Source organism: Lissotriton vulgaris, chromosome 6 (assembly GCF_964263255.1).
Source record: "Lissotriton vulgaris chromosome 6, aLisVul1.2, whole genome shotgun sequence".
NCBI classification, from domain to species: domain Eukaryota; kingdom Metazoa; phylum Chordata; class Amphibia; order Caudata; family Salamandridae; genus Lissotriton; species Lissotriton vulgaris.
This window is the reverse complement of record NC_141694.1, coordinates 1,279,725,782-1,279,741,720: the sequence shown is the minus strand read 5'-3', so window position 1 is coordinate 1,279,741,720 and position 15,939 is coordinate 1,279,725,782. Positions and strand designations below refer to the sequence as shown.

Genomic DNA, 15,939 nt, shown 5'->3' with positions numbered 1-15,939 from the left:
AATTGCAAATTAAGAATGTCTTTCAATTCATTCCTATGGGCCTCTAGGCCCATAGGAATGGATGGTGAAGTATTCCTTAATTGCGATACTCAATTAGAGAATCGCAATTAAGGAATTTTAAGAAATCGCTATTTTTATAGCTATTTCTTGATGCATTGCATTTTGCAATTCCTTAATTGTGATTCCTTATTTTTCGCAATTAAGGAATCGCAAAATGCAATATTGATGCATGTGCCACTAAGAACCCAAACCAGCTGTGGCAAATGTCAGACCAACTCCCGTACGGTGCATAACGAGCAAGCCTGACCACTAAAAGTTGGATTGGGTGTGAGGAGGGGGGGTTTTTCAGACCCCCCCAAGAAAATGTGTTGGGGGGAGAGAATGGAACAAATAGTTCATTCTACAACACATCTTATTATATATTCACTTGTATTAGCTTTTAAAGCACAGTAAATGATGATCTGCCAATGCACCTGGATACCCAGCCACTTAAACAATTATAATTAGGCATGTTTTCAATTGCATGGGTTACAGGTCCGAATTGGGAAGTCGTCATATAAAACATCAAAGTGCAGTTAAGACTCCCTTTCAATGAGCCATGCTATCATTGTACATAAAAATACACTACATGTTGAAAAGCAATTTCTGTATTTATGTATTATCAAGGAAGACAAAGTTTGATAATCATGCCATCCTCTACTAACACTACAATTTGTATTACTGTGATTTACAATACATATACTCTTCAGTTACCAAATCGCTACGTGATCAGCACAGGAAAACCTGAAAAAGCAATTTAGTTCTTCTCGCTGGCCATTTACTACCCCCAGAGCCTCTGAGGTCTGATCTGGAAGACGAGATGTCCTTGTGACAATTGGTGGGCAGGGGGCTTCTCCCTGAGGAAAGGCCGGAGATGACTTAAGGACTGATGGCTTACAGTGCAATAATCTTGGTTGAGGCCCTTCAAAGATTCCCTCAATATCACCCTACAACAGTTACCCTCATCTCTTCATAGCCCCTCTCTCATATGTATTTCATTTGTTTTATAGAGCCGCTCATACCAGTATAGGGCATCAGAGCACATACGTCACACACACATAGAGAGACAATGAATCTTACTTGTGTAAATCAGTGCATAGAAAATGTTACATAAGACAAAGGTGAGCTATAAGGTGTTGATTCACATAGTTTGGCACTCCTGTTAGCCGAACACACATTCATGATGCGGTGGAAGACCGCTTCACTCCCTGGGTCGGCGCACAGGCAGGCAGCAGTACTGCAGTGGGCAGCGGCGGAATCGGCGGCATTACACAGGGAGACGTTACAGGGCCTCGGTCGGCGTCCATTAGCCGCTGATTGGGATGACCTATTGCACACCTTTCAGAGTGACTGACTCAGATGAGTAGTCGTCACCACTGTGCATAGTAGTACATTCCTGTTCTGGCGGGGGAAGACGTGGCCCACTATGTGGGGGAGGGCACAAACTCACCCAACACACCAAAGTCACTAAGGCAGATGCTTTTGTAGTAGGCCTTATGTTACGTGTAAAGTTAATGTTTTCTGTATTTGGTATCCCATAATCATGAAGAATCTTCGCCATGGCTAATGTATTTTGGGTATTGTATGGATGGGATCAGTTCCAACTTTACTGCTACAGACCCGGTCATTTTTGTTTGTCACTCAGAGTATCAGTTTGTGATTGTACGATCTAAAAAGCTCAATAATGATATCGGGATAAAAAATGTTTTAAAGGTGTATGATTCACATGTCATCCACACTGATGGGTATTTTTTTTTTAAAGAGTGCTTGGGCTGAAGTAGCACAAACTCAGGATTCATAATATAACAGTAGTTATGGTTGGCTTTAGCAACAATAATTTATTTCTACCCAAACAAGCCCTCTTTTGCAACATTGGGATAAAGAAAGTCTGTGAAAAACATAACTTTCTAATCTGTATGATGGAGTCTGCATGCAACTCTGGCGGCAATTCATAGCTCACTGTGCTATACTACGATGTTAACTTATGAGCTGCAAGTAAAACAAGCATTGGAAATGCAATAGGTCTCGCATTAGAAAAGTTGGAGCTATTGGTCTTGTAAATGATTTTTTTTATTTATGTGTTGTTTTTGAAAATAGCTAAATTAATAGCTTTGTCATTTACAATGCCAATAGTTATAACTTTTGCAAATGTGACACCTATAGCATTTGTAATGCAACATGTTTTGTATTTACGTGACTTAGATGTATTGATATTACAAATAACAATGGCTTTTAATTTTTGTAAATAAGTAATACTTAACTAATTTATTTAATTTATAATGGCAATAGCTTAAACGTTTGTAAATAACTTTTGTAAAGATTATGTTCAGTGTATTTTATTGTGACAAAAATCCAAGAACATTGCATTTGCACCTACACACACACAGAGCCACACACATATAGATGTGGTGGTGGTGGATCTGGGGGATATGGTGGTGGTGGATCTGGGGGATATGGTGGTGGTGGTGATGGTGGTGGATGTGGTGGTGGTGGTGGTGGTTGTGGATGTGGTGAAAGTGGTGGTGGAAGTGCTGGTGGTGGGTGTGGTGGATGTGGTGGTGGTGGGACGGTGGCGGATGAGGTGGCGGATGTGCTGGTTGATGTGCTGGTGGATGTGCTGGTGGATGTGGTGGTGGATGTGGTGGTGGATGTGGTGGTGGATGTGGTGGTGGATGTGGATGCGGTGGATGTGGTGGTGGTGGATGCGGTGGTGGATGAGGTGGCGGATGTGCTGGTGGATGTGGTGGTGGTGGATGTGCTGGTGGATGTGGTGGTGGATGCAGTGGTGGATGTGGTGGTGGATGTAGATGCGGTGGATGTGGTGGTGGATGTGGCGGTGGTGGATGTGGGGGTGGTGGATGTGGTGGTGGTGGATGTGGTGGTGGTGGTGGTGGTGGTGGATGTGGTGGATGCGGTGGTGGTGGATATGGTGGTGGATGCAGTGGTGGATGTGGCAGTGGATATCATGGTGGATGTGGATGTGATGGTGGATGTGGCGGTGGTGGATGTGGCGGTGGTGGATGTGGCGGTGATGGATGTGGCGGTGGTGGATGTGGCGGTGGTGGATGTGGCGGTGGTGGATGTGGCGGTGGTGGATGTGGCGGTGGTGGATGTGGCGATGGTGGATGTGGCGGTGGTGGATGTGGCGATGGTGGATGTGGCGGTGGTGGATGTGGCGGTGGTGGATGTGGTGGTGGTGGATGTGGTGGTGGTGGTGGTGGTGGTGAATGTGGCGGTGGTGGATGTGGTGGATGTGGCGGTGGTGGATGTGGTGGTGGGGAGAGAGTGGGCAGGGCTTCAAGTCCATACTCCAATACAGCACACCTTGCATAGCAGTGCATGGGCTGACCAGGCTCGACCTATTCAATGAAATTAAAAGAGAGAAGTACGTTGGGAGTAGATAACAAAGGAGTAAAGGGAAGAAAAGTCGGGAGAAAGAATGAGTTACGGAGAAGGAGGGCAACATAATGATTCAAAATTAAAAGTACGGAGGATATGGAATGTGGAGGTGAAAGCTGGCAGGAACGAGAGGAAAGTGAGAGATGTCTCTTTCTTTATAAATAACTTTTCGAGCTGTGGATAGAAGCATCACAGAATTTGAGTGAACGCGAACGTTGTCCCATTTTTTCAGCTCTTAGAGGTGCACTCTTTCTCGACATTAAAGCCTTGCGGACCCTAGTGAGAGTGACTTGTTTTGAGTTTCGTTCAAAGCCACTTTGCCGCTGTCTGCATTGGCTTCACAGTACATATAGCTCAACTTTAACAACTCTGGCTAGTCCCCCAAAAATATGGCTGGTGTGCTGAAGAGTGAAGAAGGTGACGTTGTTCGTGTGCCAGCAGGAGAGGTCCGCAGTTGTGCGTCTCCTCCCTCATCATCTGGCTCCTGGAGGAGGGTTAGCGGCTCTCGTGATGTCCTCAGGCAAAGGGAGGAGGGTGGGAAGAAGCCGGGGGGGGGGGGAGGAAGGGGGAGGAGAGGCGGGATGTATTTTCAAGCTTTAAACAAGGGGCAGAGCGAGGGGGAGGTGTGCTGGGAGAGAGAGTGGGGAGGGGAAGAGCTGCTGGCGGAGCATCCTTGTTATGGGCGATGTGTTGCTGTAAAGTGGATTATAGGCTGATCGACTAAGAGTCGGCAGGCTGGGGAACAGATGCTGCTGGGGAACGGATGAGGGGAGGTGCTGGCGGCTGGGGAGGCAGGTGGCGGAGAGCAAGGGGCGGAGCGGGAAGAGCTGCAGAACAAAATAGTGTGTAACTTTCTTTCTTTACCGAGCAGTTTATGCAATCTCTACAAGTTGCGCTATAAGAATCTGGACAATTTTCCGCATGTCCAGCTGATGCCTGAATTCCGTGCTGTATGCTAGAGTGCTGGGGGGGAGGGGGCGGAGCGGGAAGAGCGTCGTGAGGGGAGAGAGAGTGGGGAGAGGGCGGAGCAGGAAGAGCTGCTCTCGGCAGGCTGTGTCAGTGTGGAATGCTGGCGGCTGGGGAGGCAGGGGGCGGAGAGCAAGGGGCGGAGCGAGGGGGAGGTGTGCTGGTAGAGAGAGTGGGGAGGGGAAGAGCTGCTGGCGGAGCATCCTTGTTATGGGCGCCCTCGGAAACATGCCCCGTTCTGTGAGAGGAATCGTGTGGAGAGCAGAGGCTTCCGCCAACAGATGGGTAGGAGAGACTCAAAGCTATCGGGCAGGGGCTGTGCTGGAGGCGACTTGCAACCAAAGAAGCCACACTGTAAGCGGTGATGCATAGGTGTATGACACAAGAGGTTAGCTGCGTCTTGAGCCTTCTTCCGCTCGAGGCAGAACAGACAGTTTCACGGAAGACAAGCAGTGCTAGAGTGCTGGGAGAGAGAGTGGGGAGGGGGCGGAGCGGGAGGGGCGTCGTGAGGGGAGAGAGAGTGGGGAGAGGGCGGAGCAGGAGGAGCTGCTCTCGGCAGGCTGGGGAACAGATGCTGCTGGGGAACTGATGAGGGGAGGTGCCCTGAAGAAATGCGACACAGCAGGCAGGGGAGGGGGCGGAGCGGGTGTGTGGGAGGAGTGCGGCTGAGGGAAAAGACATGCAAGGCAGGCGGCTGGGGGCATGTGCACGCGCTTTTAATGTCAATGCGCATGCGCATTGAGCTTGAATTTCACAGGCACTGCAAGGAATCGCCATCGACTTGCAAGTTGGTTAAAGTCTGTTTAAGACCCCATAGTCTCGCAAGCTCAATGCGCATGCGCATTGACAGGCGAGACCTAAAAAGGATCCCTGTGACAAAAGCAGCATCCCACTGACCTATGTACCTAAAATACGGTTGTGTGATCTGTGTGTTATACATTCTTTGCAGCATGCATATTAACCATCTGCTCTACTTTAGATGAGTCAAAACTGTCACCAGACAAAACTCAAATATCTCAAGCAGAAAGATTTTTTTTACCACAGATATCTTGACATTTATTGTTGCCTGGAAACTCCTGGATGTACAAGAAGTTCTGCAGTGGGTTATTTTAAACCATAACAAATTTCAAAGCACTATGACCCCACCTGCTCTTGGTGCGGTGGGGTGGCACATGTCACATTGCCCTAAAGCCAGAGTGGATTATGCTGGTCTGCTGATTTTGATACAGGGGGCGATATTTTATCACTGCTGCAAAATCATCCCCCAGTAACAAAACCAGCCCCCCACCCTTCTATCGTCGCGGGGAAACGTGCAATGCTAAGCATGACCAGTCCGGACTTGAAAGCAGGAGGAGCTGTGAGGTAGACATCTCAATCGAGTTAACTTAAAGAAATGAGTCTCAGAAAACATTTGTGAACATGGACCATAGTAAAGGAAAAAGATGGCACTGAAACTGTGAATGGTATATGAAAGTTGATTTAAAGCATACAGGAAACTTGCATTTATATGATAAATTAGCTTCCCGTGTTATGCAACTGGATTTAGGCGCAGGCAACCATACTCACCTGAGTCCCACTCACATGATCAAGAGAGACCACTCAATTCAAGGCTAGGGTGGCAACTAACTATGGAGATATGAAAATTACTTTGCTGATGGGGAGCTGGAATACCACCTGACACGCTGTATATGGTGAGACTGACCTGCAGAGTCTGGGACCGGGCCGTCAAAAGGGGGATCAAACGCGCCCCATATGCACATGACATGCCCATCTGGATGCTCCAACCGTTTGTGAAAATGGCACACACCATGTCTGTAGAGCACTGGATGAGGGGCGGCGGTAATACCTTACAAGACCTTTAGGCAGAGGGAAGAGTTCTCACAAGTCAGGAAGCCATCGAAGATTTTGCACTAGGTGTGGGACAATACCTACAAAATGCTAAACTCTCTGCCACGGTGCGTGAATTGTACCCATGCTTACTGGACGACTCGCCCCTCCCCCCACCCCCTTGTGGACTCTGATAGAGATGTTGGCGCTGGCAAGAGGTAGGTAACAGATATTGTTGCTATACAAGGTTGTCCTGTGTCACAGCTCTGTATGCAGGATAAGTGGGCTGCTGCGTTAGAGGGACCGCTCACAGCTGCGGAGTGGGAAAAGATGCATGGTGGTGTGCTGCTGGGAACCTAAAACACACGGTTCAAGCGGATACAGTACAATTACAATCACCAGGTGTATCTGATGCCTAAAATACTGCACAGTATATATCCCACGTGTGCTGCAAGTTGTCCACGTTGTAAGGAAACAGGCTGACTTTGTACATGTAGCCTGGGTTTGAAGATCTATTGTGCTGTTCTGGCAGGAAGTGGTCAGAAGGCTTAATGAGGCCACAGGTTGGACGCTGCAACTTGACATTAAGGTGGTTCTGTTGGGGTTGCTCAAGAGACCGAAGGAGGGAGGGGGCGGGGGGAGGGGGGGTAAGCTGAGCAGGGAATTTTTGCTCCTGAGGATGGTGCTAGCTAAACACTGCATCGTCATTATGCAGTTGGCTTAGAAGCCACCGGGTTACAAGGACTGCTTCAGGAATAGCTCAGTGGGCGGTGGCAGAATAAAACCATTTTAAACATACTATGAGGGATGACAAAGTGGAGGACGATTTGTGGAGATTGGGCAGTTATGTTGGAGGCGTTGAGGGACCCCACAGATTCCTGACCGCCTTGAGAATGTGGAAATGGATGAAGTGCTTTGGGGATGCTATGGCAGGATGTATCATTGCACTGATCTGGGTGAGGAGGAGGGCTATAGCCGAATATATATAATATTATATAATATAATATATAGTTATGCTCCTGAGACATACTCTACGGGGTTCTGTGACTGCGCTATGCTGTTGTGGTTAGGGTCAGAGACTATTGCTTGGGAGTGATTATGGGATCAAGTTAGTGCACAGGATTATGTGTAGATAAGAGAAGGAGGGGTTGTTGAGTGAACTGTTTATAGTTTCAAAATCTGCATATGGCAAACTTGTGCTGAACTTGGACTGTATACTTTGATAAAACGCAATAAAAACTATATACCAGAAAACAAATGAACATTTCAAATAGTCAAAGTGGCCATCCGTGTAAACTCGCCAGCTGGAACATCAAATCATTTTCAGTATAAGAAAACATAGTGATGATGCCTAGAATTCCATCTTCTCTAAATATAGCAACCCCGCCCTGGTGTCACCACTCCGTGAGAGCCAACGGAGATTACGAGGCAACTGAGAAAAGGCGCATGAATATTTATTTCAGGTGATACACGTGCATGTCTAGACAATCTAGTTCATAATAAAGGAAAATAAAAAAGGCAACAGGTCGGAATCTAAAAGTCCGTCCGTTTTCAAACTCTGTGGAAATGAATACAGTTATGGTCTCCTGAGGATATCCACCGAAAAAATAAGACCAGAACACTCAATTTATGCACAAGACATCTTTCTCCTTTAACCAGACGACGGAAAGCAACTGATAAATATTATTTATAGGTCGCAGAGAATTTCACAGTCGTGCTCCCTTGTCCTGTACACATCAAACTCAAATTCTTTCATGGTGTATTTATTACTCTTATTTGCTCACTCATTCGCTAGGTTTATCCGGATCTAATCATTTACACTCACAAAATGATTAATGCAGATTTTATTTTTGTTACACTTACATTGTAAATTGCAACGTGAACGTGAACCTATAAATTAACAAGCACACACCTGCATCATGATCAATCTAGAAAGAACATTTGAGGACTTCCTGACTGATCTGGCCCGTTATGCTCTTGCCAAGATTCTGCTACAGGAACACATGTTTAGTGCAGTGGGGACAACCCAAGAAATTGATCAGGCTCGAGTGATAAGGAAGGTATCATCTCTCTTGTAGCTAGCTGCTGCAGACAGCAAAGTGAACACTAATGTGTCATTTATTTTATTTGGTAAGATGTTTTAGCAACAACAACAAATTGTAAACCTTACTCATTTGAGTACCAATATCATCACAGGACACTGCAGAAAACTACGACTAATGTTCAGAAGGTGTCAACAGGTGACCCTAAAATCACAGAAAGGAAAATAGATACAACCTATCAAACTTAAGCAACTATTCTGAAGCACTGAAATGTAATCTTATCGTGTAGTGCACAGGCGTCCTGCCGTTTTGTCCTTGAGCTGCTCATTCAGGGCACTTCCAAGTAACAAGAATGGTGTGACGCTGCACAAAATTTGCATTTTTGTGTTTATAGTGGAATTTATTTCCCTGACTGCGGATTAAAAAAATTATTATTTACAGAGTGTTGAAAACCCCTAGCTGCCCAAAAAGATGAGAGCTATGTGTGGTTTAAAATGAATCAGTAGGAGCCAGACTGGTGCACGCGAGCGAGGAAAACACTTTCGTCAAGTACATGCTGAACACCACTTCAAACTAAACTGATAACAGGCCGGAGGTGTTCTGACAACTAAAGATATTTCAAAGATCAAAATTATATGCAGGTAAAAAGCGAGAAAAAAAAGGCCTTTCAGAACCAATTACGGACCAAAACAACTATCGACATGTTGCATACACTGAGCTTATGTAAAATTGGCCTGACGGTTACACAGCACTTTTGGGGCATGTCTTCAATCCTGCTGCGTAGCTTACAACTCCACTACGTTTACTAATCAACTTGTGTGTTTCTCTTTCAAGATGCTGTAATAGAAACAAAACGAATTGCTCAATCTTTTTAATACCACCGATTGAAATAATACTTAGATTATGCTGAAATGAAGCTTCATACGGATTATGCCATATTTCTTGCAAGCACTAACAGTGAGGGTGGGACGATTCACCGCATCCCACAGTTTTAAAAAGTCTCCAGATAATACATTGTTGATTGCCCCCAAATAGATGATATTGTTTTTTGAAAATGTATCCTGTTTCCCACAGGTTACACTGGCGTACACTAAACGTTATGCAAACTCAGAGCCTCAATCTCCCAGTTTTCAAGACAGGAGTGTTTCATCAAAATTGTGAAGATTCTAGGTGTCCAGTGCATGTGACATCCTTTCATTGGACATCTGTTTCAGAAGAGGCAAAATACTGGCAGGGCTAGTCATTTTCGGGTATGGGAACCTATTGGGAAATGCTTGTGGTTTCTGCTGGAACAGTCACTATTCACAGTTCAAAACACAAGACACTCCTTATATTGGCTAGCTCTCTGCTGTTTCGGGTAAGAGAGGGTGGGGAGGGGGGGTTACTGTACTACACGAAGATGTGCAAGGACAATCTCACATGTTGTGCACTTGGGTAGGAGTTTTGTGAATGCCTGCTTTTCAGTCTACAATGGTGCTCTTTGTGGTTGTTGGTGCACTAAGGATTTCAGTAACCTGGGCATCTGCTTAGAAACTAGGTAGCATCGGATGTTTCTGCTTCAATGCACATATCCAAAAATCTGTACCAGCCCTGTTGGTCGTCGATATATACTTTGACTGAGCACACAGGTCTACGAGAGCCTAACTTGTCACATTTCACCTCACTGCCTTTCCAGAAGGAGGATCCCAAGTCCCAACACAGCTGTCAACAAGCAATGTGCGATAGATTCCTGTTCAACCTTTCAAGCAATTCCAAAGTAATGAATGTCAAGGCTCCAAAATCTAATCGATATATAAAGGCAATCCAACGAATCCCTCAAATTATCATGTAATTGCCCTGTTGAATTAGGCCAAAATATTTTGCGAGGTGCATTTTGCAAGACCTAGAAAAACTGGCAGAAGACGACAAGTTTATACCTCCAATCCAGTCTGGTCTCCGCTCAGATCTAGGCCCTAACCGTAACATCCTGGCATTAGCAAATCTCACATCAAAGGCTATAGTTTCGAAGTCATTATTTTACATCTTGCTAATCGATTTCACAGCAGCATTCAACAAAGTGCTGAGGAAACTGTTCTGGCAAAAATTACATAAATGGACCATTCCATTACCCGATAAATACCATTCCACCTTTATATACTAATACATGGGTGAAAATAAAGCTTGGTAACAATAGATGTATCCCAACCTATAATGATCTGAAACAGAGTTGAACCTCAGCACCAATTCTATTCAAACTCTTCGTTTCAGATCTCTATGATGCTAAACAACCTCAATCGGACCCTCTGAGATTGCGTAACTATTGACTGCAAGTCCGCAATATGCAGACGATACAGTCCTAATAAATCAATCCCCAATAGGTCTACAACCACAATTAAACTGAATGAGTTTCTTATTATTCCACCAGTGGTGTGAAATGAACCTTAAAAAACTAAAATTATGACCACTGGGAGGAAAATAACAAATAAAGGGTGGTCTCGTATCTACAGACTCCGCTAGCCTCTCTCCTTCCCTGAGGACTCCCTCTCGATCCCTATGATGTCCAACCCCTGTCTACACCATGCTGGGCATGGCGGAGCTACTGCGGGTCCTGGGTGAGCACTCTGCTTTACTCTGCAGTTTTGTCGCTTTTCAGTAATCCCTGGTTCCCCATCACTTGTGAAGCACTGGTCAAACTCACACTGAAGAAGTATGGTCTACATCCTTTTGGGGACATCTTGCTGCATTCTACAGACACTCACTTTGCCGTTGTCCCTGCTACATTCTGTCATAGCCGTTAGTGGCTGACAAAATGTCTGCCCTAACCTTAATCATAATTGACTCAGACAGGAGATGACTAGATTCAAGATAGTATCATGCTAGTATGGCATTATTACTGGCCTGGGACACGAAGCTCAGAGACCACCTGGGAAGGGACTTGGGTCGGCCCCTGACGGACAAGTTACGGTACGCTTGTTATGCACAAACCAAGTTGGTTTCGCCCAATCATCACCATAAACTCATTCACTTTAAATGTTTGCGGCGAGTCTGAAATACCCCCACCGAGCAACATGAATATGACCACACAATCTCCAGACTGTCCCCAAGTGCCATGTTGTTGGTACTGACTTTAAATAAAATAAAATTCACATGACGTGGACATGCCGGCACATTGCACCCATCTAGGGCAAGATTTTTTCCCCTCCGATGCACATGGCCAAATTTGGCCTGAACCCGGGCCCACTCCTCTCCCTCTTGGAATATATCCTAGAGCTCCCAAAGAGCATTAGACTATTCACTGCCATGGCCCTGATGCTTGCCAGACACTAGATAGCTTTACAGTGGGGTACGCGCCACCCTTCCACGGTTAATAATTGGTTCATCAGCAAGAAGTATTGCGACACTACTACCAAACTGTATTCTTCTCTTCAACTCCCACCTCCAGACCGAAAGATATCTGGCAACCCCTGCGTGACTACCTGCTTTCCTATACAGAGCTCTCAGAGGGATCCAGCAACCCCACACCGGAGACCCTCCATTGTGACTAACCAGGTGATTGCCTCTTTCCACACCTGTCTACTCGGTACCAAACTTATGTAAGGGACCTATGCCCACGCGGTGCTCCATCCTCCACTGGCAAGTCCTCCTCTGCCCCACTCTTCTTTTTGTTGCTCTTTACTTTACCCTGGAATTCCCTGACTGGCATGGGTACCTGCTTGTACTCCTCTACTGTTTTGCTATTGATTGAACTTTATGACTACAATGAGAACAGCTTGACTTTTGGTTCTGTATTTTTTATATTTTTGATAGTTGGTATTGTTTATTGGGTGTAAACGGATTGTCCATTATTTAAAACCAACAACTAAGCTCCTACTGTATGGGATATCCATCATAGCGTTTATCCTATCCTTTCAGTCCCCACTTGGTATGCAGCAGACACGTTATTGTTTACACTGATCTTATAATTAAATATGGGCATGCATACAGTAAAATTGTGAGAACTGCATTGCTATACTATGCACACCTGTCCGTTTTTGCTTCTTAAAAACGAATACGTTTTTTTTAAGGAAAAGATCCAACCAGTACAGGAATACAAATATTTGAGCAGAACACTTGAAGGAAAGAAACCTTCAAAGCCCAGACCCCTCTCTTTAAGACTCCAGGTTAATTCTGGTTAAGGACTTTAAGACACTAGTATTCAAGACAATTCCCTATCTTGCCAACCATTACTGAGGGTTATAAAAGTAAAATCCAACCGCCTCTATGATATGGCTTTGCTGTCATCCAGGAACTTACAGCCTCTGTGAATAATACAATGATTTGTAAAATCCTTAGGCGAGTATTTAGTCTTCCATCAAATGCTGGCCAATCGTAAATCAGGCTTGAATATTCCCTGAGCAACTTGAAGATAAAAGAAAGCTCTCTCAGCTACGACACCTGTTAGGACATCAAAACTGAGACTCCAACACAAAATAATCTGGGGCTAGCCATTTTACAGAACTTCTTAAAGACACTAAACCTAAAAGCCTGGCCCGTCTCAATAAAGCCATGCCCTTTTTTAAACGAATAGCAATCAAATCAGCAAGTTCAGAAGCAAAAGGGCAGGATAAACGCTTCCATGCCTGAATAGAGATAATTTCGTACAGGTGTAGTAAAGAGTCAGACTATCTGGGTCAGATATTTTTAGCTAAAGCTGAAATTAAGATTCCTGCAGCTTTACTTCGGATGTTTTTCAAGGTAAGAGTCACTGCCCACCATGGGTGCCACATGATAAAGACAGAAGTTGTGGGCTATGTGGCTAACTTCAAGAAGAAGAGTCTGTTTAGCACATTTTATGCACATATCCACTTTTAGAGCTAGCAGAGCGACTTCATCCTAAACCATGCTTTTTTTTAAACTTTTTTGTTTAATAAAGTTTTATTAAAAATTTTCCAGAGAGCAGAATACATGCCATAAGTGAACGTATTATCATCATGAATAGGAAAAAACTATCAGGCATAGTATGAAACTATCAAGTATAACAAAAAGGGATGAGCAGGGGAATAGATAGGGGGAAGAAGGATAGAAGAAAGGAAGAAGAAAAGAAGAAGGAAGAAAAAAGAAAAAAAAAAAGAATAGAGAAGCGAATAAAACTCATCTAGCATGAGTAGCAGAGGAAAGATAAGAAGTAAAGGGAAGGCATAAAAGATCAGATTTAATTTTAAACCATGCTTTTTAACTCAACATTCGCACAATTCACCAGGCAGTAACTGCTTGCATCAATGAAAAAACTCTCAACTGAACTGTAAGCTCGTAGAGTTCAAGATGTACGCCAAGAAAAGTTTTAGCTCTCTAACTTAGCATTTCAGTTTGCACATTTTTTGTATCTTGTTTATTGTAATGATGTTAAATAATCAGACAATAATGTGTTCATTCATACCTTCAGCATGTCCTGCCTTTTAAGCTACCACTACTTTTCATTCTGGGGCATGTGTTTTCAATGTTCCCTATTCAGGCAGGGACCTACAAGGACCATCGTGCAAAGAACTACCACCAGAAAAGACATTACTAGCAGAAGACTTCACACGACATTAGATGCTCTGCAGTTATTCCCAAACCAAACTGCTATGGTGTGAATACAAAAACGTTCAACAGGTACAAAGCATTTGAAATGAAAGTTTATACCACATAACTCTCCACCCCTGGCGAAATTTCACCTGCATCTGAGAACCGGTTTCATTGTTTTTAATGAGGTATATCGGTTTCGGTTGTTATTCGAAATGAACCAGTAGAATCCCTTAATGTTCTTCACGTCTCCCATGAACACGGTTTAATTCCATATACTACAAGTGGAATCTGTACCAGGACCAGTGTCTTCAAACCATAAGCTACAATTACATTTTACACTAAAACCATCGTTCTGTAACCCAAAACATGTGCAACTGGTGAAACTTCCATTGCTCACTGTCTAAAAAACATACTCTACAAAAAACAAAAACAAAATCCACCGGGACAGGGCCGTGGCCGTTGTTACAATCTTGATAAATTGAGAACGATATATGGGCAAGGCATGTGAAACAAAGTGGTATCTTACAACCAGTCAATGCTGCAACGTCCCCGACATTATTATAAATGGTACAACTTGAACTTGACATTCAAAATGCATTTGAACCTATCTAATTCGTTCTTGGGTAGTGGGAAAACTAAACAAAAAAATACAAGGATATTAAGATTTGCCAAGGAGGCTAACATCAAAGCTACAGATGCCCACTCATTCGTGGGGCGGGGGAGAGCAAAACCGCGCATACTGTTATTTGATCCAGGCTCGTACTTTTGGAGGTCAACGTCTCACAAGTCATACATTTGTCAGCGCAACAAGTTCCCCAGCAGTGCTTTTTAAAATGAACTCTCCTTCCCTCCTCAGATAAGGCTCTGGTAGTAAGAACCGCAAACACTTGAAATGGGTTGAATTGGATGTAAACAAGACGTTCTTCGGATCTTGTGCTGTGAGAAAGATCTTCGTGTTTACAGGAAATGCCTGACTTTTGACGAATCGCTCTGCTGTCTGCTGTATCAGGTGGGAGGCAGGTTCTGCTCAATTGTGCACGGAGCCCCAACACTCCCTTCAAAGTGGCGTGGGTTTGTTTACATTTGGGGAGTGGGCAAGGCAAGAACCAACGAATACATGAACCAGAAAGACCCATTCAAGCCATCACACATCCAGTTATTCATAAATATATGAATATGAGACAACGAGAGGCATCCCTCATCAATTCATGTGCTGCCAGGTGCCCTACTTCCCTTCACACATGGGGGGAGCTCACCTGGTTCTGGGGTCGCTGGACTCTGTGCCCGCTCCGCCATCTCTGTCTTGGGAGACGTCACGCGCCGTGGGAAAGCCTTCGCTCCATGCCACCCTCGGGCGCGCGCCCCGCTGTCCGAGGACACGCAGGTAAGAGTCGCCGCCGCGCGCCAGCACAACGCAGCAGCCCCACCTGCCGGCCGCAGGCGGCGCACGCGCGAAGCAGCGACGCCTGATGTACACCTGCCTGCCGCGCGCCCGAGGGATCCCCCTCCGGAACGCGCACAGGTGAGACAGGACACGTCAGCCGGGGGCGGAGCTTGTTTAAGAGGCGGCATCTTAGCGCTCCCTGCCGGCTGACCGGTGCCACTGCGGGAAACGTATGAAGGGGGCGGGGGCTCTGACAATGGGGAGGCGCGTCACTGTATAGGAGGCAGGTAAGGCCGAGCTGCGGTGACGTCCTCTTGTGTCCTCAGCTAAGGCTTCACCAGATGGGCGCGTGACTGTCCCACTCGCAGTGTTCCATGCTGCGCCACACTCTCAACAGGAGCTGTAGCACAATTCGCTTGTTCGAACATTGGTTTCACTTGAACTGTCAGTCGGAATTCGTGGGACAGACTATTTTGATTAGAAGTGGAGAGCAGCAGGCCCGGTTCCAGGATTTTTCATCTGGATGGGCAAAGGATACATTCAGGTGGACCACTGTGGGCCCAATTTTTGTCAATTTTGGAGGTAGCCTACTAGGCCAAGATTACATCATTTTTTCTTACAAACAGGCGTGCAGTGCACCTAGAGACTTATTTGAGAGTAAGAGCTGATGTCTATATTCAACAGCCCCAACCTTTATAATTTCCCATAGGCCAGGTGTCGACATATTCACTAACACTGGCACCAGTGTGATGTCTGGGC

General features: G+C 45.3%; 1 protein-coding gene across 2 annotated transcripts in view; it reads right to left on the bottom strand.

Moving 5' to 3' along the window:
* MAP7 (microtubule associated protein 7) overlaps positions 1-15,299 on the bottom strand; it is an 810,320-nt gene extending 795,021 nt beyond the window's left edge. The window contains exon 1 of one of the 2 annotated variants that reach the window (XM_086927406.1): positions 15,038-15,299. In XM_086927406.1, the coding sequence (XP_086783532.1) occupies positions 15,038-15,092 (55 nt within the window). In that variant the 5' untranslated portion in view covers positions 15,093-15,299. The remainder of the gene's footprint in view (positions 1-15,037) is intronic. The other variant, XM_086927405.1, reaches the window with a different exon arrangement.
* Between the last annotated feature and the right edge of the window lie 640 nt (positions 15,300-15,939).